General features: G+C 43.3%; 1 protein-coding gene across 1 annotated transcript; it reads right to left on the reverse strand.

Annotated features, from left to right (window-relative positions):
* Positions 1-1,129: 1,129 nt before the first annotated feature.
* Positions 1,130-7,751, reverse strand: LOC102565133 (cystine/glutamate transporter). The gene is made up of 6 exons (XM_006268216.4): positions 7,458-7,751; positions 5,707-5,833; positions 5,169-5,284; positions 4,083-4,208; positions 1,337-1,436; positions 1,130-1,236 (listed from the first exon to the last, which is right to left on the reverse strand). Exons 1-6 carry the CDS (start codon positions 7,651-7,653, stop codon positions 1,188-1,190), a joined length of 714 nt encoding a protein of 237 aa, XP_006268278.3. The 5' UTR covers positions 7,654-7,751; the 3' UTR covers positions 1,130-1,187.
* Between the last annotated feature and the right edge of the window lie 16,542 nt (positions 7,752-24,293).

Here is a 24,293-nt window from a genome sequence, read left to right on the forward strand (position 1 = left end):
AATCCCTGCATAGTTAAATCCTACCAGGGAATATTTCCCATACTATTTCTTTTACTTCAGCCTACTGCAATGAACAATTCAGGATGACTTATATTATGAAGCCTGCCTTTCATATCCATTGATTTGTCCCATACCATCCAAGCAGTAAAAGAGAGGCTGGCAACAGCTCTGGTACTATCATCCTATACTGGCAACTACAAAAGACAAAACTTGCCAGGAGATTTGCCTCCAGCTGAAAGCAGTAGAGGTTTTCATTTTTTGAAACTGAAGGCTTGAATCGTCTGGAAACATTGCCTTTACCTACCTGTGAGCAGTCAACAGATTTGTTACCAAGGGTCTCCCTCTTCTTGCTTATATAGCAGATCAATAAGTACAATTTTTTAAAATAATCACAAGAGTCTGACCTGGTAAACGTAAAGATCGCTCCGTTCATGGTGCCAAAGCAGGACAGAGCAACCAGGATGGGAACCACCGAGATAAGTCTTTGGAAAGCATGTTGTGCAAAACTCTAAAGGGAAAACATATTTGGCTACAGAAACACTGTGCTAGCCCCTATACAATATCTGACTTAATAGAAATAGCTAGATGAATGTCTACTAGGAAGCCTGAAATGCAATGTCACGTAATCCCAAGCTTTGTCCTCCCTCTCCCACTGACATCTTGGTCTCTAGTTCTTTCCTCACTTCCTGCAGCAAGACTGCAAGATATTATTAGTGCCTGATACTTCAGAGAAGTAACAGAGCTGATGGCCTTTCTGCTACAAAATCCATTTCCTAGATTCATCCCTACTCCCATCTATTTAGAGTAAATTGATCCCTTTGAAGGAAAATAATAATGGAATATTACTCACTACAGCCACAGCCTGGAAGACCAGGACATCCTCTGCTGTCAGGACTGTATAATAGGAAACATTGGTGAGCATATATCCTACAATTACAGTAATCACAGACACGATCACTGCCAGCGGGATATTTCTAAAAAAAAAGGGGGGGGGGGGGAGGGGCAGGAGACAGAGATAATAAACAGAGCTGTTATCTTCTTTTCACTCGCATCATTACTACAGGTAGCAGATGCCACTATCAGCAGTGAGAAGAACCAGCAGTCATTTGCTCTTCCCATATAAATTGTAGCTTATTATGAAATAAGTGCATCACCAGTAGCTGCTCTGACAGGATATCCCCCTAATCTTACCGTTCTGGTCGGACAAGTTCTTCCCGCACAAAGCTAGCCTGAAACCTGCAGAGTGAAAGAAGGCAGGTTATGGAAGAGTGTGAACAATGGTCCTGGAGCACCTTTAAAAGTGTTTCTTCTTTTATAGGACCCTGACTGTACCTACCAGCCTGAATACGCAAACATCCCTGCATAAAAAGCCAAGGGCAGCTTGTCCAAAGCCAGTGACTGACTGTTGAAAGCATCCTGGAAATTTTCAGTGTGGCCTAAATAGGAGATTAGCAGAGAGTTACAGGGCAATGGCAACAGAAATACTATCTCTAGTGGTCAGATAAATATATGGACAAGGTTCAGTTTCTCTCTGCCTCAGACAACCCTAGAGACTGTGATGGCAGGATCTTCCAGCCTGTTTGGATTTGCTTTCCTAGGTTAGTTCTTAGCTGTGCTGACTCATCTGGTTCTGGGCAGTACCTGAGGTTATGCGAGTCAATAATCTTCAGGGCAGGTTTTTAAAGGACAGTAACAAGGCCTGGTTCTCTCTCTCATACATATCATGGTGCTGTGGAGGCCCCAGTTGGCCTATTCTCCACTTGCAGAAAACCTCCTCCCAGAACTGACATAACATTTCCTGGCCTGAACTCTCTCATCAGTGGACCCCACACAGCTAGATTTGCACTTTATTTTCATGTCATGCAGTCAATGAGGCAGCTAACAACACTTGCTGTGCTATTCCCCATTCCTCCATATAAGCATTGACCCATGCTCCCTGTGGTACAAAGCATAGGAACAAAGAAAAAAAGAGATGAAGAACTCTAGGAGGGAGCACAAGAAAAAGCAGAGTCAGTTCTCCATTGCAGCTGCTTCTGGAGAGGACCTGTCCCTGCCTCCCCCTCCCACTATCACTCTGCTGATTGTTGGGAGAGAAAACTAAAGAGACCAAGGGCTCACATAGGTAAAAATAAAAACCGGCTCATTTTATCAGATCCCACCATTTTCAAAAGGAGGCAAATGAAAACAGTACTGTCAATGCGGGTCTTGCTTTATTTCCAACAGAAATGAAGGAAAAGAGGAGGAAAGAAAGGATAATGAACCTTTTTCTTGTTGATGAAAACCACACTCAGAAAGGGTTTGGACACAGGTCACATTTTATCAAACCCCACAAAATCTAGGAAGGAGAGGGAGACAGATGAATGGTTCCAGCTCCAAGGAAGAGGAGCAATATAGGATAAAAGAATTAAAATAATTAAAGAAAATAAGTCCCAACATTTACAAACTTTGGCAGCCTATATAGTGAATCACCTACACCTATATTTACATTGTAGTAGCTGCAGTAATCATCTTAAACCAGGACAAAAGCCTAGTTCCCCTGGAAGTTATTCTCTCCAAGCAAACTGCTTTTACATGGAGCCTTTTTTCTAACTTCTAGCTCAGCCTGTGTCTGCCTTTTAGGCCTGAGGAAGAGTACTCAATGCCCAAAGCTTTCCAACAGTGGCATAACAAAATGGAGCAGGGCAACCAGGGCACCTACCCCAGGTGTCAATTCAAAGGGGGCATTAGAAAGGCAGCCCCCAGGGAGCCTGCGCTGCCACTGCAGCCCATGTTGGAAAAGTTTGAGCCAAAAAAGCTGCAGCCCATGACACCAGCGTCACTACTATCTCAGCCTGCACAAGAAGGCAAGTGCTCCTTCCCCCGGTGCCAGCCCAGGAGCCAAAACTTCAAGTTACACTTCTGTCAGCCAACAGCTCTCTCAACTATACAGCTGGTCCAACAAAAGGTATTACAAAAAACCATTGCTCCTGGAAATCTAATTCTGGAGTTCACAGGCTAACTCAAATTTGCAAGTACTGGCTCAAGTGCTTCTGAAAGTAAAATAATTGAAGTAAAACAGTAAAAGGGGAAACAAAAATGCAACAGAAGGAAGTAAACAAATATCACCCGTAAAAGGAAATAAAAGGAAACTTATGAAAATAAGAATCAATTGGAAAAGAAGCTTCATCTGAAGAAAACTGAACAGAAAGTGATGTTGGCCCCTGTTGTGGCATTCTAAAACGTTGGGCATACAAAGGATTTATTGGTGGTGATATCTTAATGAGTGATTTTTACAATCCTCCGGAGTCATATTAAGTGGAACCTGTAATTCCTGGAGCTTTTAGCAACTTCTCTTCCCAGATGTCACTGGCACTGCTTCTCCTACCGAGGGGATAGTGCCAGGGGCTCCAGATTGTCATCTGAAGGTGTTATGAGCAATAATGGCTGAGGATTTCTGCCTGCAGAGCAACCCCTCATTTTAGAAATGTTGCCAGCTTGAAGGGTTTTTTCATGTTCAGAAAAAACAAATCCAGACATGAGAGAGAAATATAAAATGTTCATCTTGATGCCTTTGTTGTTTGCTCTTCATTGGAAGATACAGCTTAAGGACAAAAAATACTGATTATCCCTTGAGTGTGAACAGCATGGCTTGTTTATATGGGAAAGTTAGATCAGTATAAGCTAAGGTGCATATTTAAACATATACATTGGTATGACTACTAATTTGGGCATTCCTATATTGGTGTAGGTATACAGGGAACTTTTGTGGCTTAGCTTAAATTGTGTAGACAAGTCCTTAATACAGGGATTCTCAGCCAGAGTGCTTCATCACTCTAGGGTGCCATGCAATGTTAGCACTGTTACATGCAAACATGATTCACAAGATAAACCAGAGATTTCAAATAGGTGTCAAAAACATTCTGACCTGTTGTGGCCTTTCTGAGTTCTTTGCAACAGAAGAATTGCACTATTATTTTTCTATAGTCAAAACATGAGTGAAAGCTAAACGCTTGCATTTTCCAAGGTGTACCTTGAGTCACAAAAGGGTGAGAACCACCACCATAACGAACGCTGCCCTCAAGATCACAGCTGAGCTGGCATACCTTGAGCCAGAAGCATCATCCCTGGCACAATGATGAGTGTGAGAGCCGCAAGCTTGATGACAGACAGGAAAGTCTGAAGCTGGGCACTCCAGCTGACACTCCAAGAGTTCAGGATAAGGACTATATCTGGAGGAAGAGAAGGACAAACCAATGAATAGCATACATAGCTGGGATTCTAAACAAAGAAGGTTATTCTCATATTTTTCCCCACTGCCTCCATTTATTTTTATTAGCATGCTGAATACAGGCGCAGCAACACTCTTTGCCCTGGGTCCTGGGAAGAATTTTCAGTGACAGGTGTTATATAATAATAAAAGAATGACCTGAAGTGTAATGTTTGAAAAGGAAGCAGAGGTTACAGACTTGAGAGTGGAGCACAATTCGGTTAGTTTCCCTCACATTTCCTGCTATGTTATCTGTGCCCAACTGCTGGAATAATCCATCACTGCACTTTTCATCTCAACTTCTCTGCCTCACCACAATCTTCAAGTTAGTCTACTACAACTCAGGAAGTATGGAAGCTTCTACCCATCCACTGAACTAATTAATTGTCATGGATGACTCTGAATCACATGCCCATAAGTTTGATGGAGCTTGTTGACCCATATGCACAATATCTATTCCCAGCAACAGAATACATATAGTCCAGCTTTTTCCAGTGCCTGTCTTCCAGTATGACCCCATCCCTACAGAACTCCTTGGCAACACTGAATCACAAGTAAAAAGAAGGCTTTAAAATCCTTGACAATCGCACAGCTTTCATTTCCCTGTTAATCTGATACCTGTGCTCAGTCTGCAACCACTTCTACTTCTCAGCCAGCTCCACCATCTAGAGACCTGTTCACCAGGTTTATTCAGCAAACCTTTACAGATAAGATGTACCCAAACCAGAAACCTGGATCCAAAAAAAACTACCCTGAGCTCTTTGGGCGGCTTAGAATTTAAAACAGACTGCAAATTCCACAGCCTTCCTTATATTGAGATGAGCCCAAACATTAGATGCAAGGCACCTGTGAATTACAGGGGAAGAGTCTAAAACATGAACTCAAATATTATGATTTGGGCCCAATCTTAATTTATACTTACAGTACCCCAGAAGAGCCACAAGCTTCACAGCAGGAAGAGGAGCTACACAGGGGGCAAAAAATGGCTCCAATATATAGCGTCCAAATGCCAAAGAAACCACTGCACTGTTCGCTGGCCTAGGAGAAAGATTCAGAAAATTTTAAAACTGATCTCACTTGACAGTCACAACAAAAATATGAGTGAAAGCAACATTTCCTACTTTCTAAAACCGTACTTATTTCTAGGATGGACCAAATCCAAAGCATTTTCAGCACACAAGAACCTGAGGAAGTTCAAAAAGTGACAGAAATGGAGGATTTAAAATAAAATTAGCAGCTATTCTTCATTGCTACCTCACTACCAAGATAATAAAATAAGGGTACTAAAATAGTTGAAAGTTGTTTTCCCATGCAGATACAATGTGCATATTGCCTTCTGCCTTTTATTACTGCAAGACTGAAAGTAGCTTAAAACGCACAAAGTGAGAAAGCGCTGAAGTATACAAGGCGGCCCTATGACTTCCAATACCTCCCTGCAGGTGGCAAAAAACAAATCTTACCTGATAGCAAAGTACTCAGCCCAAAGAAATAAGAAACTTGGCAAAGGTCCCAGAGTCTCCAGAATATAGATATAATGTCCTCCAGACTTGGTGATTCTTGTTCCAAGTTCTGCATAACACAAGGCACCTGGAACAGTTCAGGTAGAGAAGTGTTTAAACTGTCCCATGGATTTGCCCCAAGATTTTAATTACTAGTTTTCTTGAAAATTCACTTATAAAAAAAAAAAAAAGAAACAATAATGCTGGTTCCAACCAAGACTGCTTTATTTTGCTTAGACACGCTGGTTGGTTTAATGATATAAAACTTCTCAGTGGAATTAATTTTAAAAATCATGTTGGAGAACATTTGGACTTGCCTACAGAGTTTTTCTTCTCCACTATTTACCTAGATCTAGGCCCTACCACATACGAATCTCAGCTCAAAATGTGTAAAAAAGATAAAATAAATTATAAATATGTGGCACCTCAGAGCTTAACTGTTCCCATTTGAAGCTAGATGGGGAGTAAGAGCTACAACCAGCCTGCACAAAGAGCGCTCTCTCAAAATTTTGTGATCAAAGGAAATTCTTGTTGTATAATAAGGTGAATTTCATCCATGAGCAAAAAGATTAGATTAAACAATATTTAATAAAGCAGCATGACTCTTGACCCGAGTACCCCAGACTTGTTGCTAATATAGCTTCTAGAGCAGAAATCACCTTGGAGAAATTTCATAAGATTCAATGCATGACCATTCACCAGTGCTATTGCCTGCATCTGTTCCTCCGTCAGTTCTAAGGAAGGGCACTTGATGTCCAGAAACTTGTCCAACAACTCTCCCAGCCATACAGGTGATCCAATAAAAGATATAATGAAAAATCCTTGCTTCTCATCTATTCATGTGAGCTAGCTAACTAAGAGGACTACATTAGTGAACAGAAATTACTAATGGACAGACTGAGATAAAATATGAATGAGTTGGGGGGAGGGGGGAATATAAAGAAAAAAAACCTCACAATCAGAGGTGTAAAATTTAATTTATATAACAATACAAAAATTCAAAGTTACTTTTTCTACAGCTTCAAACTAGTCACATTCTATGAACATAATCTGGTTGTTTTACAGCAGATCCAGTAATTTAAAGTTATACACAGCAGATGACATGAGATGACTTTCCAGTTGCCTGTGCTTTATAAAACTTTCAACCACATTACAATAAGAATTTGTTTTCACATGGAATTGTCCAGGTTTAATTGCTTTATTTTTGTTTGGTTTGGTTTTGTTAAGCTTTCAAAGGTGGAAAAACTTTAAAGTCACATGAGGAAATAAACACAGAGCACAACTGCACCCCTACCCCTAGGGTAGAACAATTCCCATGTCTCAGCCCACACATGGCTCCACATTAAAAGGTCTTAAGTCATGAGTTACCCCTCAGTTCCCACCGTCAATCCAACTGAACAAGCAATCCCTAGAATTTCACAGATGTTGGACCTTCAGTTCTCCGGCACTAAGATGACAGGATTTATTTTTGTATACTGTGTTCCCACCTTACCTTGCCCTGAGAAGCAAAGCAAGGCCTTTATCACAGATATAAATTATTTGCTAGGCAGAAGGTAAAGCAAAGATGACACCTTAGAAACTAACTGGGTTCAGAGAGGCATGAGCTTTCACAGGCAGCAATTTACTTCTTCAAATGCTGCGATGAAAAAGTTTTGTTAGTTTCCCCATCTACCAAAAAATTAAAAGGAAGACTAAAGAAACTCATCACCCACCAAACAGAGAGAGAATCCCGCAGGCAAGCCAGATGATCAAGGAGAGACCCACATTGCCAGAGTTTCTCAACACCCCTTTTGGGGAGATAAAGATGCCACTGCCCACCATGCTGCCAATAAGGAGTGAAAAAGCTCTCAGCAGAGTGATCTTTTTCCTCAAGAACACAGCCTCCTCCTCTTTCTTGGCTTTTCCCATGGTCTCTCCAATTCTAGGGAAGGGGATGGGATTCTTGAAGATGAAGTTGTGACTCAAGCTTCCTTATGGGTCCTTCCCAATCCCGCTGTCAACAGTGCTTACCTGTGGTAGAAGACAAAAGACAAGGTTTTGTGGAGTTTTTTTTGGAGACAACTATTAAAGAGGCCTTACAATAATCATCAAAATCTGCTGAGTCAACACTCCTTACCCATAAGGTGCCTTTGACTAAACACACTCTAGTTGTACATGATATACCCCTATTATCTCTCACATCAGTTTTGGGAATAGAGCTGGTTGGTTGACTCTTGTGCATCCAGTGGTTGCAAAGAACAAGATTTGCAAATCTCTCTGATGACTTTGGACACCAAACTGTGGATGCAACCAGCCTTAGTTGCCTTACTGGGACCCACATTTTTACACAGACTGACTACACACCCTTTAAAAGTCAAGCCTTTTAAAGATATTTCCTGTTGTGCACCCCTAAAAAAAGGGCCTAACAATATTACCAGCCATCCTTGAAAATCTTGGCCTGAAGAACTTTTTCTTTTTAATGCAGAACAGTACTAAATGGCTGGTTTAATAAATATTTGGTATAAAAATATTCAGTACAGCTCTTTTGAGGGCAGGAAAGAAGATGAAATTAAGCTCCCACTTTTTTTTTTTTTTTAAACAACTCATTAAAACTAGGCTTTCAACAGACTATTTTTCTCATTGTTATTAATTATACTTTGAGTGGAAGAAGCCTCCACTTGCAAAATTTAGATCCATTTGAATACTGAAATCATATTCATCAAACCCTTAGAAATTTGGGAAGCAGTTTATAAAATTTGTCTCATCACTTATTGTGACCCTCCTTTGACCAAAAATGTAAAGAAAAAGACCTTGCATTTAAGCCTAGTTTAAGGGATCTTTATTTTTTGCTATTTATTTCTCAATGCAATTTTATACCCATTACTGTTGTGGTCACGTATAGAAATTTGGAGACCAAGACTCATTCAAATGCTTTATTCAGGTTTCTTCTAGCTTTCTAGGGCAGTGGACCCTTTGTGACTACCTTAAAAAAAAACTGAAAAAATAAATTAAAAAGTTATGCACACCATTTATGGGTTTTACTGCAAATGAGCTGGCAAACAAAATTTAAGGCCAATTACAATCCTAGCTAAAACTAATTACACCAACTAAAATGAACAACACAGTTATCAAATCATGGTTACAATAGGAATCAAAATCAATTAGTGTTTTCATTAAGCAGACCAACACAAGAATGCAAGCAAGATTCAAAATCATGAAGCTGTTTTAAGTGTGACTGACTTGCAAAACACCACTCCCACAATTTTACAAAGGAAAGGCTGCTCCCCAACCCTTTCAGGCAGTGGCTAGGCCCCTCAAGGTTACTACTAATTAAATGGCACATACTTGTTAACCCTTCTTCCACCTAAATGTTCTACTCTCAAGTCAATGTTTAGCAGATTAATTTTACACAAGCACACATATCCCAGGATGACGTGAGTGATTTAAAAGTGGCATCTGCTTGAAATCTAGATGCATGTGTGCTAGCACTTAAAGCTATGCATGCACATGTGAGCACACATTCTAGTTGAAGCCTTAAGAAGCATTATAAAAATGCTATTAAGTAGGCAGGCACCTCCCCCATGTAACTAATACAGGGGGGGCATCATTCCTGTAGTATCTGGAGCATCAAGATCAGGACAGCAGGCCAAGGGACCAGATGACCTCAGGGAAGTAACTCATGTAGGGAAGCTTCCTCTGGACTCTCCCCTGATCAGGCTGGGAGGGCCAAGAATCTGTGTCTCCTCTTTTCCTTATACCAGCCCCAAGATAACAACATCATCATTTCTTGCTGGGGTGGTGGCCCAGAAAGAGCACAGCTTCTGCAGTATTTACCTTTACCTTTATGACTGCAAACTTAACTCTAGTGCTCTCACCACTGGCCCTTCCTTCTCCTCAGCTAAAGATTTCACATTTGCTTGAGCTAGTTAGTAGTACACTGGACCCATATTTTTGGGAAGCCTTGACTTACCTAATTTATTACAACTAAGTTTAGCAGCAGCTTGAATGCATCCAGACTGGAAATCACCTGAGAAACCAAAGCTAAGAGGCCAGGATTGGAGAGTTATTTTCTTGATCCTCTTCTTTGGCTATCAGAAGGATATTCATGTCCCTAGATCTCTGACAGAGTCCCCTCCCTCAAACTGGAGGTTTGAAAAAAAAAAACAAAACCTCAAGACTCCTGAGCTGATGTCATTAAGCAAATGGTTTTATTCTGTATCTAGCTAATTTAGCTGTCAAGTAGCTGAAAGCAGAACCATGGAGCAATTGCAGAAGATGTTAAAATGTATGACTGGTCAAAGAGTCACAAAATCATAGTTGTCACTTTGAACATGTGTAATTCTTAAAAAAAAAAAAAAATCATTGCTAAGCTTAACAAGTGCACTTATCTGGTTGCCTGGTTTAAAACAGAACATGTGTAAATGATCCATTAGGCTTTCATCACTTTTTGGGATCCACAGAAAGTATGATGTACAGAGAAAGAATGTCTCCCTCGGATGGCTCAAATTCCACAGTAAAAAATATTATAGATAGAGTGATTGGTAGATCGTTCAGATTAATACTCTGAACACTACAGGTTTATCCTCGTGGTCCTTTGCACCATTCCCAGCCAGAAATATCTGGAAATAAAGTGATCAAGTGCCAGAGACTTCAAGATTGTAAAATCTGTTGGGAGAGAAAAAAGAAAAACAGAGCTAGTGAATACCACTTCAAATACCTATAACTAAACATTGTTTAGAGAGACCATTCACATTCTGCTTTCTTGTTCAGTCCCTTGTACTTGACACATTAGAACAGAGATGTTAATCCTTGTGGCAGTGCTTAAGAATATACACAATGTGCTTAGTATAAAGGAAATATTCAAAGCTGCATTTTGTTCAGCCTTTTGGTCTACAATTAGCTCAAATCCTCATTCCAAAGCACGGTACCTTTGCATGAGATCACAAGTAAATTTACAGCCTTTTGGGTCTATTGTACACGGGGTTGTTGCAATTTTACTCATTCTTCACAGCAGAAAACCAGGTGTGTAGCTTGGGGTGGAGACAGAGAAGACAGCAAGACAAAAGAAAGAAAAGTAAAAGGAGAACGTTTCTTATTTGTTTTTCCATAGTGCTGCCTACAAGACAGTGGAAATGGAGATCTACCATACTAGAGAGAGACATGCATACATACACACAGAAGAGCCCTGAAATGCTTCTATTCTAATTAGGCAACAGGCTAAGAGTAGGAAAAAAAAAAATGGAGCATCACCAGTGATATAAAAGCCAGGGTCTTCACCCTTGGTGGCTATGATGGTAGGAGATCACAGCCAGGGCTGAACCAACTGCAGCAGCAGCTGCCCTTTATGCACATAAGTGGATACCTAGGGCTGATGCCCCAGTTTGCTCATCCATCATTACACACCTTCCACACCCAGACTGGGGTCAAACAAGTTTGTGTGATCACCCCCACCCCATTCACCATCTACCTGACAGTCATCATCCACCTCATCTGAGATGATCTATTATCCAGTGTCAGTATCCAGTATCAACTGGGCAGGAAGCTTTTCAATCTTGGGTGCTTCCGGGGAAAAAAAACTCACTACCAAGGACATCCACAGCCTTCAGTTTGTGGATGATTGCTGCATGATGGCTCACTGTACAGGATGTGCAAGCAACCTTAGATCTCTTCAATGCTTCATAAGACACTTGGCCTGTCCTTGAATGTTGCCAAGACAAAGATTCTCCACCAACCCTCCCCAGCCCAGCTGAACATCCCTTGTACTATCTACATAGACCGGTAGGCTCTGGAGTATGTGGAGCACTTCTCATATCTCAGCAACCACCTTCATTGATGGTAGCTTGTTGAAGGAGAAGTCCAGCACTGGGTCAACTGCACCAACCTGCAACAGCATGTCTTTGAAAATGGAGATCTTCAGAAGTCAACAAAGGTCCTGGCTTACAAAGCTGTCATGCTGACCACCCTCCTCTACTGCAGTGAAGCCTGGACTGTCTACCAATGCCACATTAAGACCCTTGAGAGCCTTCACCAGCAGTGTTTGTGTTGAATCCTGGGAATCAAGTGGGAGGACCGCCGGACCAGCATAAGCATCCTCCACAAAGCTGATTCCATCAGCATCAAAGCCTTGCTCTTGAGAAATCAACTTCAATGGATGGGCCACCAACTATGTCCAGATGGCCGAGAACTGGACACACCAGATTCTCTTCTCCCAGCTTTCCGTTGGCCAATGCTCAAAGGGCAGCCAAAGGAAACGGTACAAGAAGACACGCTCATGGTTGCCCTCAAGCACAGAGGCTTTGACACCAACAACTGGGAGGGGAAAGCTGCTGACCATTTGGCCTAGCACCACCTGGTCCACGAAGGCATGTGCCACTTCAAGGCCCAATGACTTGATACTGAGGCAGAACGGCAGCAGTGGAGGAAGGAGGAGATGACCAACCCAGGGCTGTGAATCCCACTCCCCCACACAGCAACATGCAGCCATCGCTGAAGAACGTGCACATCCAGAATCGGGCTCCTCAATCACCTGAGGACCCATCAAGCCTGACTGATGTCATCCTTGACTTTGAAGGACTGCCAATGATGAGTGAGCATCATCATCACCAAATGACAGCTGGGGAACTGAAATTCAAAGCAACTACATAGCTTGCCTCAAGTTGCACGGGAAATGTGTGGCATGGCAGTGTTAAACCTTGATCTCCAGTATCCCAGCTCAATGATTCATCTACAAGGTCACTCTTTCATTAAAATTATCTATATGTTTCTAATTATGTTCCTAAATGCATCTTGTAGCTACTAGGGAACAATTTTAACTACTTACATTAAAGTTGCATAGATAAGCTTTAACGAGACTGGTAACATTGTATTCTGTGTACCCACTTAGGAAATCTATTTAGAAACTCAATGTTTGTTTATTAGGCTGTTGAATACGAGAAATAAGGTTGAAGAAAAGGCTTTATTTTCAGCTTTCCTTCTTTACAAACATGCTCCCTTGGTTTACTGCCATAGATAAGAAACCAAGAAGAACAGTAGCCATTAAATCAGATACAAGCTTACAGTACACAAAATGCTAGCAATAAAACCAATGTGATCTGAGGTTGAATGAATAATTCTTTATGGATCATCTCTTTAAGGGATTTCCCTTCTTTATGTCTGTGAATTACAATTTTCTTAACTTTGATCTTAATAAAGATTTTCAGCTAAGTGATTACAACAAATAATTGTTGACATTTATCATCTATCTACTCAACCTTGGTCCTTAGGCATCTCCTGTGCTTCCACTGTACCAGAGCTCTGCATGCAACATCTCTTGGTACACAGCTCTTTATAGTCTGTGACCAACTCAGAACCCAGACTGGGAGAGGCTCCAAACATCTCCCTCTCCTTAGCTGGAGACTGAAGTAAACCAAGTTTGGCTTCACACCAAAAGTTCTGACATGTCTGTATAGCAGCCAGAAGTTTTCCCCTGCAAATAATATTAAAATCTTGATTAAACCCAATATGTCAAGCAATTCATTACAAATATTCACTATGTTATTGCTAGCTATATTGATCAAATTTGACTGGACATATATGGCTTCCATGGCAATGTTTCTGTTCCTGGATTCGCTAAGCATTACACTTTGAATCAGATTTCTGCAGGAAATTCTTATTTCCATATATTTAAAATTCTGTTTTCATTAATATTCTACCATACTTATTTAATATTATCTTTTTTCATAAATGTTCTGCCCTCAAATAGATTTGCAAAAGGAAATGAAACAGGAGCATGCCAGATGAAAATATGCTACTATATTATACTTCTGTAGGTCCTGCCTCTAAGTTTCCTTGCTATTAGGCTCTCTTGCCTCTACAAAAAAAGTTCCCAAACATTTTTGATGCATCAAGATTTTCAGGAACCCTAGGAGGCAGAGAAATATTGCCTCTCTTTTTACAACACAGACATCTAAAGCTCAAGAAGTTAATTGAAGTGTCCAAAGCTCCAAAATGAACCAGTAAAAGATCAGAGATAAGAATGAGTCCTAACTCCTAGGCCATCTCTACAAGTTTCCAGAGGTTAGCCTTCCAGTTTTATCACAGCAATTCTTTAATGCAACTCGGAGCTGACATGAGTTCTGCATTTACTGAAATTATTGTTCTTCCCCTTAGGACTTTGTGACTGGTCCCATTTTTGCTGATACTCAAAGTAGCAAGCTGCTTCCATGATCCAGAACAGGTCTCATACGTGGAATCGGATATTTGTTCCGCTACAAAATTATTTTCTTAGCTGCAAGGAATAAAACAGAACAAACAAACACGCAAACAAAAATAAAGCTAAACATTTCCAGCAGAGACACCCCCAAGAGGAGATGGATCCTGCAGCAAAACAAAACGAACCCTTTCTGAAATGCTCACTCCTTTAACTGCTTCAGTCCAAAAGAAGCAATCACAGCACTCCCATATACAATTAGAAGACAGTTTATATCTTTCACATAGTGCTAAGCCATGCAGCCTAAGCCCTGACAGAGAAATCCCCTCTTGAACTAAGTTTGATTCATAACGGAGCCAGGAAGGTAATGATAACAATTCTTACTACCTAATAGTTGCTTGTTGGCTCGCAGGAAGTGCATTGGTAGTCTCAGCCCAAGTCTTAAAGGACATGGGACTACCTCACAAAAGTAGTCATTACAACTGGCACCTCCCAAGCACTGAATGGTCATGGAAGTTGAACCACCTTCCCACCCTTAGAGCTGTTCATCTCCAAAACAACTGATGCATGCTGCAGAGCAACCCAAGGAAGTTCACCCTGCTAATAACCAAGGCACTGCAGAGACAGAGGACTCCAGCCTCCTAAGCTTGGTCTTGCCATAAACTACTTCCAGACATATCTGGAACAAAAACCATTACCCCCGGTAGGCCAAAAGTGGTCTGTGCATCTCATTCAGAATCTCACCTCAGAAAGACTGACCATCCCATCAAGGATCAACTGTCTGCTTAGCACACCTAGGTCCCACGTTCTCCAGGACAGCCCCATTTTCTTAGTTTGAGAAATCACCCCAACTCTACAATAAAAGCACAGTGTAATAAAGTGGACTCTTATCTAGCTCCATTTTTTTCCCCCCCATCAACTTACTCAGAGCCAAATGTTCTAGGATGAAATATCCCAGGCTGCCTCATATTTTACACTATGTCCCCTTTAATCCGACTAAACCACTACTGATCTACCTCTCTGGGTTTTCTCTAGATCCTGCTCAATTCAAACGTGGTGCCTGATAATCCCAATCCAGACCTACAAGTCATTAAAAAACCCCTGTAACCTATTAGCCACTCACCTGTTTGCTGACCCAGCTTCAAGGCAGATGCCCAATTCGTAATTGGTTTATGTACACATGTACTAATTCCCTCACTATGACACCTACCTTGCATTCAGGCCAAACTCCTCCTCAGAACAGATTTCTGTAGGGTGCCTCTTTTCTGTTGGCCTCAGAGCTCAGTGGTTAGCCATTTATTAAAAATAAGCCAAGAACACAAATTATGCTAGAGTGAGCACATCTTCTGATTAACCCTCTGAAGCTTTGTTCAGCACTTCACAGGCTGTTGCTTGCTCTATGCTTTTCACAATCATGCCTTCAGGCAGGTTGCTCCCTGCTTTATATCTCTCTGCATGGGAAATTCTCTGTTTTGAACCCCATGAGGTCCCTCAGTGGGGCTAAATGCAGTACCAGGAGTAAGATTCCTCACATGCAACAGCTGGTGGATTTCTGGTACAGAAGTAGTGCTTGGTATCATCAGGACTTTGAAGAAGAATCCATTTCTAGTACCTTACTTGACATGGGCTGAAGCACAAAGCAGATCAATTCCTTGACAAGGTTGCATAGAAACTAGTTGCAAACCAAACTAGAATTTAGGAGTTTCTGCCTCCCAGTTTCAATGAACTAGAACATTTTGCCTCACATGCCATAAGAAGTGTTTAGTTTAGGAGGAAGGGGCATTGACAACAGGAGAGACTGATGGACTGGGACCAAGATGGGGATCTGCACTAGGAGCTGTGGTTCAAGACAAGGACTGGAGAAGACTTCACTGAGTCCCCACTCCACAGAATAAATAGCACAGACAGGAGACCATATTAAAAGGGAAATTAAAACCTCTTCATGATTATTTAAAAATGTCACTTGAAACTTCCAGTGGAAGATATCCTCCCCCTCCTTTACCATTGTAAAAGGACATACAATAATATTATTTTGGCACATAGGAAGCAAGAAACAAAAGTGAACTTAATGAGAAACCAAAACTCAACCATATTCCATGGTTTGAGCTGAATGAGTGTCAGAGGACAAAGTAACTTAAGTACTGTTTAAAAAAAAAAAAGTCCTTTTTTTAATTTTACTTAATGTTTCAAGGTAGGCTTTTACAGCAATCCTCTAACCATTGCTCTCCCTTTTTTCTATTGCAACAATTTCCTTTCCATCTCACCATTTTGAGGTTTTTCACCAAGAATATAAAGGTGTCCACCCCTTCCACCTGGAGGTTGGGTGGGAATTTTTGCCTTAAAAAAAATATATAAAATAAAATAAAAAGGCTTTTTACTGGCAAATGCTGAGTCACCGAAACAAACACAATTTTGCAGAACCATGTCAGTTTTGGTTCATCTTTCATGAGGATAGGATCCTCACTTAGATTCAACAATGAAACTCTGGTCAAAACCAGGCAGCAAGCTATAGCAGAAAAGCCAATAGCATGATGGTAAGGACAGTCACTGGGAAGCAGATAACACATGCTCAGGTTCCAGCACTGCCCGACAAAGACCAAGACCACCACAGGACTAGGTCTTCTATACCCTGGTGGAAGCCTCAACCAATTGGCTATGGCAGGGCAGGTCTCTTAGGCTCTCCTATTGGAGCTATTCCACTTTGCATAAATAATTATTTTTTTGAGATAACGTGCCTCTATAGCACAATGGTTAGGACCCTTCCCTGGGACATCAGAGAATGGCAGACGAGGGCTGTGCACCAGAGACTCCACAGGCCAGGGGAGTATTTTAATCTGTCTGGGAGCACGCCTCTTGTTTTCACAAAAACCTGATCAATTTAGGAGGAAGTTCCCCCTAGGCAATACTAGGATAAGACTGCCCTACTGTGGGATGGCTTACACCAGGAATGCTCAATTCCCAAACCATGGGCCAGATCCAGCCCCTGATGTGGGGTTATCCAGGGACCCCAGGGGTTGGCCCCATGCACTAGATTGGCCCCTGTGCTACCCTGCCTACCCTATCCTAGTACATTTTCAGGGTAATCAATACAGCCAAAAAGGAATCAAATGCCAGGAATCAGGCTGTGAACTAAAGCCTGCCTGGATTAAGCTCTATATCAACCCGAGGCAACCATGATTCCATTTAAAACTCTCAGCAGTGTGGTGACAGAGTTGCAGTTTGGAGACACTCCCTTACTTAAGACTTCAGAGGATGGGAATTGGGGATTGGTCTTTCAGCTAAGCTAGTCAGTTAAAGACAAAGGAGTCTGCAAAGGTTACCTACTGCTCTACAATAAAGCTTTTAAACAAGTTTTAAAAGTTCTTCTCATTCATGATGTGCCTATGTTTATTGAACCTGGTGATCACTATACACAGGTGTCCTATAAGATCCCAAACTAAAATTGCTTAGGACTTGATTTAGTAAAAGTGATGGTGTGAAAGAGCTGAAGAGAGAGGGGGAGGGGGAAGGGGTCAGATGTTCATAAAAGTCTAAGCACCCAGGGCGCTTGTATACATGATGGGGGTTTAATCCCCAAGGTTTTATTTTATGCCCCCGAAACTGATATGGTGGCATTTTAATTGAAGCCACCATTTCAATTTCTGACACGTTATGGTGAGGGGACTGATATACTTTTTATTTTTTTTTGCCAGAGCCTGCCCGTGCCTGAGGAGTGAGCTGCTGGTGGGCTAAGTGGCAAGGGGAGCCCCAGGCAATCTCTCTGCAGTGGCAGTGCCCCCTGGAGCTGCCTAGGTGGGCTGCTAGTGGGCCAGGTGCTGCCCCAGCTTACAAGCAGCACCCAGCCTGATTCAACTCTTCCTGAACCCACCAGGGCTTCCAGCACCCCATGCACCTGTCTCTACCACCTTCCTGTCACCTGGGACTGCTCAGGAACGAGCTGGCTTGCCCCAGGGCAGCATAGGAAGGTGGTAGGAGGGTGGCTGGGTATGCTGACAGCCGTAGAAGAGGTGGCAGGGATGGTGCACAGGGCACTGGAAGCCTGCCAAGCCCAAGCTTCCCCAAGACCACCTGGGCTTCCAGCATCCTGTACAGCATCCCCACCACCTTCTCCAGCCACCAGCATACCCAGCCACCCTCCTGCTGCCTGCCTGCTCTGCCTCAGGGGCAGGCCATTCCCAGGTGGTCCCAGGGGGCAGGGACAGTGCTCGGGGCACTGGAAGCCCTTGAGCCTGCCATGAAGAGTTGGATCCAGCTGGGTGCTGACCGAGCTGGGGCAGCATCCAGCCTGCTAGCAATTTGCCCCAGCAGCCACAGGAGGTGCTGTCACCACTGCAGAGGGAAAGACCAGGGCCCTCCATGGCTCAGGGGCTGCTCAGCCCACTGGCAGCTCATCCCCCAGACACTAGAAGCGGGCAGGCTCTGCTGGAAAAAAAAAGGATCAGGCCCCTTGCCACTCCTGCCTTCAGCCAGGTGCCTGCTGAAGACAGAAACAGCAAGGGGCCCAGGCATCTTTTTCTGCAGAGCCTATCCACCTTCCCCACAGCCAGGGGGCAAGCTGACAGTTGCATCGTTGCATTTTGCAACTATGCAAACTAAACTAACATCCAGATGTTGTTTAGTTTGCAAAGTCATTTAAAACTCCCCGAACTGGCGCACGTGTAATGCGTGACACCATTAAGCCACACAAATTACATTTTCATCCCATCACGTATACAAGCACCCCACACCTCCAGTTAAAGTCAGAGGGAAGTAAACAGACTCACTCCCCTTCCTGAAGGAGAGTCTCTTTCTCTCCCTTTCCAATTATACAAATTCCTAAACATTATCTTCTAGACTTCAAGCCTGAGACAAAGTTAAATGAAATCACTGGCTTGGGATGGGGGGAGAAACAGAGAGGGAAGAGATTGAGCACATGGAAAGGTAGGTGTAAAGAGAATACCTGGTGTGTAATTTTTCAATGGCGGGTCCCTTCTCCATTTTAAGGGTCAGATTCTGATTTTAAAGGTAATTTGTCTGTACTGCTCTCCCCACTCCTGTCCCTAGTCCATTTTTGCCTGGTCTCTGCCTTAGAATCTCTTCTCATTTTGTTATTCTTCCCTGGACTTTGGTTCGTTAGCATAATTGCATCATTAATACCAAGTAAACTTAGAACAATTAGAAGGAAATGCCAACAGTGCTCCAATGCAGCATGCTGGCAGCTGGGAGAGTTCACAGCCAGCAGAGATTATAGACCTTATTCAGATTTAATAAAGGACAGAATCACTTGAAGGCCAAGAACTGCATTTGTGATGATAAACGTTATGACATGTCATCAAATCTCATTAGCTTTGGGGTTAATCTGACTGCTGTAGACAGGCCAGAAAGATTTCTTCTTGCATACAATATTGCACAAGACTGGATCGGGCTTCATGGTCCTAGTTGCTCAGAGCACATGGAAGTATCTAGCTTTTTCATGATCATCAAGTCAAGGGCTAGACAAGGAAGTTTAATGCATGGGCTTCTGTATCTCACAGGCATTTTTGCCACACTGCTGGAGCTTCCCTAGGGAAAGACCAAGAGAACTTCCTTGGTGCTGGCTATTTCATAGACATTAGGCCTGGAAGGGACCTTGAAGATCATCAAATCCAGCCCCCTGCCCCAGGGGCAGGAAGTCAGCTAGGGTCAAAGGATCCCAGCAAGATAAGCATCCAAACATTTCTTGAAAGAGTCCAGAGTAGGTGCCTGCATCACTTCTGGAGGGAATCTATTCCAGGCCTCCAGGGCTCAGACAGTAAAGAAGTTTTTCCTTATGTCCAGCCTAAAATGGTCACAGAGGAGTTTATGACCATTAGTCCTTGTTATCCCTTGGGGTGGTCTGGTGAACAGATGTTCCCCCAGATCCTGATGCACACCCCTTATGTACTTATAGGCAGCCACTAGGTCCTGAGCCTGTGCTTCTCCAGGCTGAAGAGCCCCATGACTCTCTGCAGAAGAGCCCCATGACTCTTGACCTCTGATCATGCGCATGGCTCTCCTCTGGACTCTTGCAAGCTTCTCCACATCCTTCCTGAATTGTGGAGCCCAGAATTGGATGCATTATTCCAGCTGCAGCCTCACCAAGGCTGAGTAGAATGGGAGGATGACATCCTGAGATTTACTTGAAAAATATCTATGCATGCAAGCCAGAGTTTTGTTTCCTTCACCAGCCATGACATCACATTGGTGGCTCATGTTCATCTTGTGGTCAGTCATGACCCCCAAGTGTCTTTTAGCCATGGTGCTAGTGAGCATAGCACTGCCAAGCCTGTAAGTGCGGTGTGGGTTCCCCACCCCGGTGGAGTACCTTGCATTTTTCGGTATTGAATGTCATCAGGTTCATATCCACCCACTTACTAAGCTTATCCAAGTCAGCCTGGATCACTAGCCTGTCCTCAGGTGTGGACACTATGCCGCAAAGTTTAGTATCATCGGCAAACTTGATCAGTTCAGAATGTTGAAGAGAACTGGTCCAAGGGCAGAGCCTTGGGGGAGACCACTGGTCGCAGAGCACCATGTTTCGCTTCCATCGACTACTACTCTCTGGGTCCAAACTCAAAGCCAATTTCCCAGCCATTGGACTGTGGTGTAGCCGAGGCCACGGTTGGCCAATTTTTCCATGAGGAGATCATGGGACACCAGATCAAAGGCTTTTCTCAAGTCCAGATATATGATGTCAATCTCTTCTCCCTTGTCCAGGTGATATGTCACCTGGTCATAGAACAAGATAAGATTGGTCAGGCAAGACCTACCCATTAAAAACCCATGCTGGCTGTCCCTCAGGATGTTGCCATCAGCCAGCTTATCAAGAAAGGTCTCTGATAAATTTTCTCCAGAATCTTACCAGGGATTGAGGTCAAACTGATTGGCATTTTAGATTCAAACTGGAATAAACTAGTGCATCACACCTTTGCAAGGGGATAGCACCAAGGCAGGTGCACCAGTGGGTTCAAGTACAGACAAAAAGTGTGAGTACATTCTGGGAGCTGCAGGGAAGGTAACCTCCCTCTGAAACCTGGGATATTACACATTGCTGGCATCGGGAGTGCAAGGTCAGGATTCTGATCCACTATGACAAACATCTCATGCCACACAGTCTTGATTTTAAGTATATCATAAAATCTTGGCTAGCTTGGTACAGATTCTAAACTAGCCAAATAAACTCAGAAAGAAAAGCTACAGGCCTTAGACTGCATCACAGCAACATAAAAAGTCCAACACTCCTGAAGTTTATTTCAGTGTCAGAATGGCACCCTATGTATCCAAACTGGGCATCCAGCTCCTGCCCCCCCACCATCTCCAACCTCTCTCAGAAACACTGGGGTGTTTCCTTCCTCAGGACTTGTATCTAGGGCCACCTAAGGTTTATTTTGTGTTTGCAAATGGACTTCATCCAAGGCTGTACATGGGCAGGCTGCTGGTGATAGGAGGGAGCTTCTACACAGGGGCTGGGAAAACAGCTGAGACAGCCTGTGTTAGCCTTTGAAGTGGAGGGTTAGATGCAGACCTCTCATGAAGTGCTGAGCTTGCCAAACTCTATGTAGAAGACAGAAAGAGTAATGGGACCATCCAGGAAGAATTCAGACATGAAAGAGAAGCAGGAAGGCAAGGCAGTTTTCCTGAGGAAGCAGATCACCCTGGTGAGGGACACTGCATTAGGCACTGTTGTTGACAGTGGCATATTTAGTACTCCAAAAAGGTGAAAAACTCTGGCAATGCGGGCATGTCCCCGGTGGTCTGGCTGGCATGTGGGATCTTCTCCATGTTTGGCAAGTCATTCTTCAAATTCTCCTGCAAGGACCAGTAAGGAGGTTAGAAAATTCAGAACATGCATATGTCTATACTCCAAAGGTACACAGCTGCTGTGAATTTTTTATTGCAGGAAAAATACCAGCAATAAATTGTGATGAGACTACAAAACAACTAATTGGAAAAATAAACTGGAATACAATAGCATAGGTCCTTGATGGGTGCAAGTCTGTGTAATCTAGTCTCCACAAGTTAGTACAGCTACCTTGATTCAACACCAGCTGAAGATGGTCAAGTCCGTTGATATACTGTTAAAAAAAATAGAATTGATAAACTCTGGTCCAAATCCTGGCTCCATATCAAAAAGCCTGTAAGAGCTGTATGGCCAGCCTGGGTTTCTCCGTTGGGAAGGAGACAGTTTTCAGGGCTCACAGTCTTCCGATTCAGCAAGCCCAAGAGTTTGGGATTCTAGGTATTCCAAGATTAATTTTTTTTTTTTTTTTATGCAAAAGTCTCCTTCCCATTTCCCTGCAAAGGCAGCTAGATGATTGTTGGGATTAAAATCAGTCGCAATAATTAAATCATGGAATTTTTCTAAGCCCCACTCAGACCTGGCATTGTAGGCATGACACCTTGATTTTCTAAGGCACCCCATTTGGTAACAAGATGGGTTTGCACCTACGGTCATTTCTGGGTGTCAACAGTTCCTTCCACAAGTGGTGCTAGAACTACAGCATCTTCATGCCAGCCATTGGGTCTATGCCAACAGCTGAGTTGGCGCCTCTCTTTAATAGTCAGTATGGAGTCTGGTAACAAGTGGGCCTCAGCCTGTGTTCTAGACCATGATTTCTGCTATTTTCAGCCTTTTTGGATCAGTGTACCTCTGGCGGCTGGATGCAAAGCAATGTACCCCCAGCAGCTGAACACAGCAGAGCAGCAGCCACCACATATGAGCTTCCCCCACCCTCTGCATCTAGCTGGGCTGAATGGCAGCAAGGATGGTGAGTGGTGGTGCTCTATCCCTGCCCACATGTGTGTACCCTCTAGAGCCTTCTCATGTACCCCCGAGGTTAGGCGTACCCCCAGTTGACAGCCCCTGGTCTATAAAACTCTTGTATTGTAACTAAAGCTGTGCAAATGATAAACTTTTTTTTGCTTGGTCACCACCAGCATCCCAAAAAAACCCTAAATTCAGTTTGTGCTGAAGGGAAAACTCCCAAAGTATTTACTTTGAGGCAAAAGAAGCATTTCATCCTATCCCATCAATCCCATGTCAGGCATCTTTAACAAATGTCAAGCAATAGAAATGAAGGATTGGGACTTTAGTACCTCCCAGGTGAGTGCTCTTACCAAAATATAAAAATTACTTTAGATGTTCAAAGCTCCTCAAGTGTTTTATTCGTATGGAAACAGTGTCAACAGGAGAGATTGAAAACACTCTGAAGACTATACTGGACAGGGCACTTTCATGAGAGAAATGAAACCAGATCCCTTGTAGAAGAGGGGATTGAAATGAGATTTTCCACCTTTCAAGTGAGCTCACTAACAACTAGGCTGTTGGCTAAACAGGAACCACCTCCACCAGAGAAAGAAGAAATTTCTTCCAGTTTGACTCCTATCACAGCTCAGACACCATCCCACAGCATAGCCATGGTCAAGTCAGTTAACTTTACTATCAGTTTCCCTATCTAGTTTGTGGCATGGTGGAATAACCCTTTGCCCTGAAGTCAAAAGACTTGGGCAATGATTCTTCATTTCTTAATGTCCATGGCAGTGCTTCCCAAACTTTTACTCAGCATGATCCCATTTATGATCCCATTTCCTCAGCATGACCTCATTTCCTTAGCATGGGCCCTCACTCTCAACTTGCAGCCCCCCACACCCTCCAGGTGCCCTTCACTCCCAACCCACAGCCCTCAGACACTGCCGGTGCCCCTCGCTCCCAGTCCACAGCCCCCACTCTCCCCAGGTGCCCCATGGCCAGAGCCCACAGCCCCCTGCCCCACCACCCCAGCAGCGCCTGAGCCCCAGCTGCTACCCACAGGAAGCAGCAGCTGCTGAGACCGGAGCATGGAGCCTGGATCCCCATTCCCCTGCCCCCTCTCCTGGAGATGACACAGACAGAGCAGAGCCCGTGGTGGGGCTGGGGGAGGTCGAGTACCATCCAATACTCACTTTGAACTAACAAAAATAGCTATACAAAGATGGAGAATCAGGCTAATAAATGAAATACCTAATCTGAGGCTTGATGGTTGTGTGAATAGACATGAAGCACTTCGTTGCTCTGTTTCAGCAACTATCAGTTTTGAAGTGTGGTTTGCACCCTGCAAGCTGCTAGAAGACCCACAGAGTGAAGAGAGTAGAAAGCACTGCAAGATTTGCACAGATTTTCATTCTGCACCAGACACCTGGGACATTGGACCCAAGTTCAAGCAATTCCCATGGCTCCATCCCTAGTCCCACTTCAGAATACTGTGGTTATGGTCCTAGATGAGGATGGTGCAGAAGGCCTCAACAAAGGTGAACAGGGAGAAGGGCTCCTGCTTGCCTCTTCTATGCCACGTAGAGCACCCTCATGCTGTTGGCAAGATGGAACAGCTTGGTTTAGTACATTTTT

This window comes from Alligator mississippiensis, chromosome 4 (genome assembly GCF_030867095.1).
Source record: "Alligator mississippiensis isolate rAllMis1 chromosome 4, rAllMis1, whole genome shotgun sequence".
In the NCBI taxonomy this organism is placed as follows: domain Eukaryota; kingdom Metazoa; phylum Chordata; order Crocodylia; family Alligatoridae; genus Alligator; species Alligator mississippiensis.

What these genes read in the sequence shown, in the direction of transcription:
- LOC102565133 (XM_006268216.4), bottom strand. Translation starts at nt 7,653, where the DNA reads ATGGGAAAAGCCAAGAAAGAGGAGGAGGCTGTGTTCTTGAGGAAAAAG. An exon ending in CGGGATTCTCTCTCTGTTTG is followed by an intron (nt 5,834 to 7,457) that starts GTGGGTGATGAG and finishes GAACTGTTCCAG; the next exon opens with GTGCCTTGTGTTATGCAGAA. An exon ending in GCTGAGTACTTTGCTATCAG is followed by an intron (nt 5,285 to 5,706) that starts GTAAGATTTGTT and finishes TCTTTCTCCTAG; the next exon opens with GCCAGCGAACAGTGCAGTGG.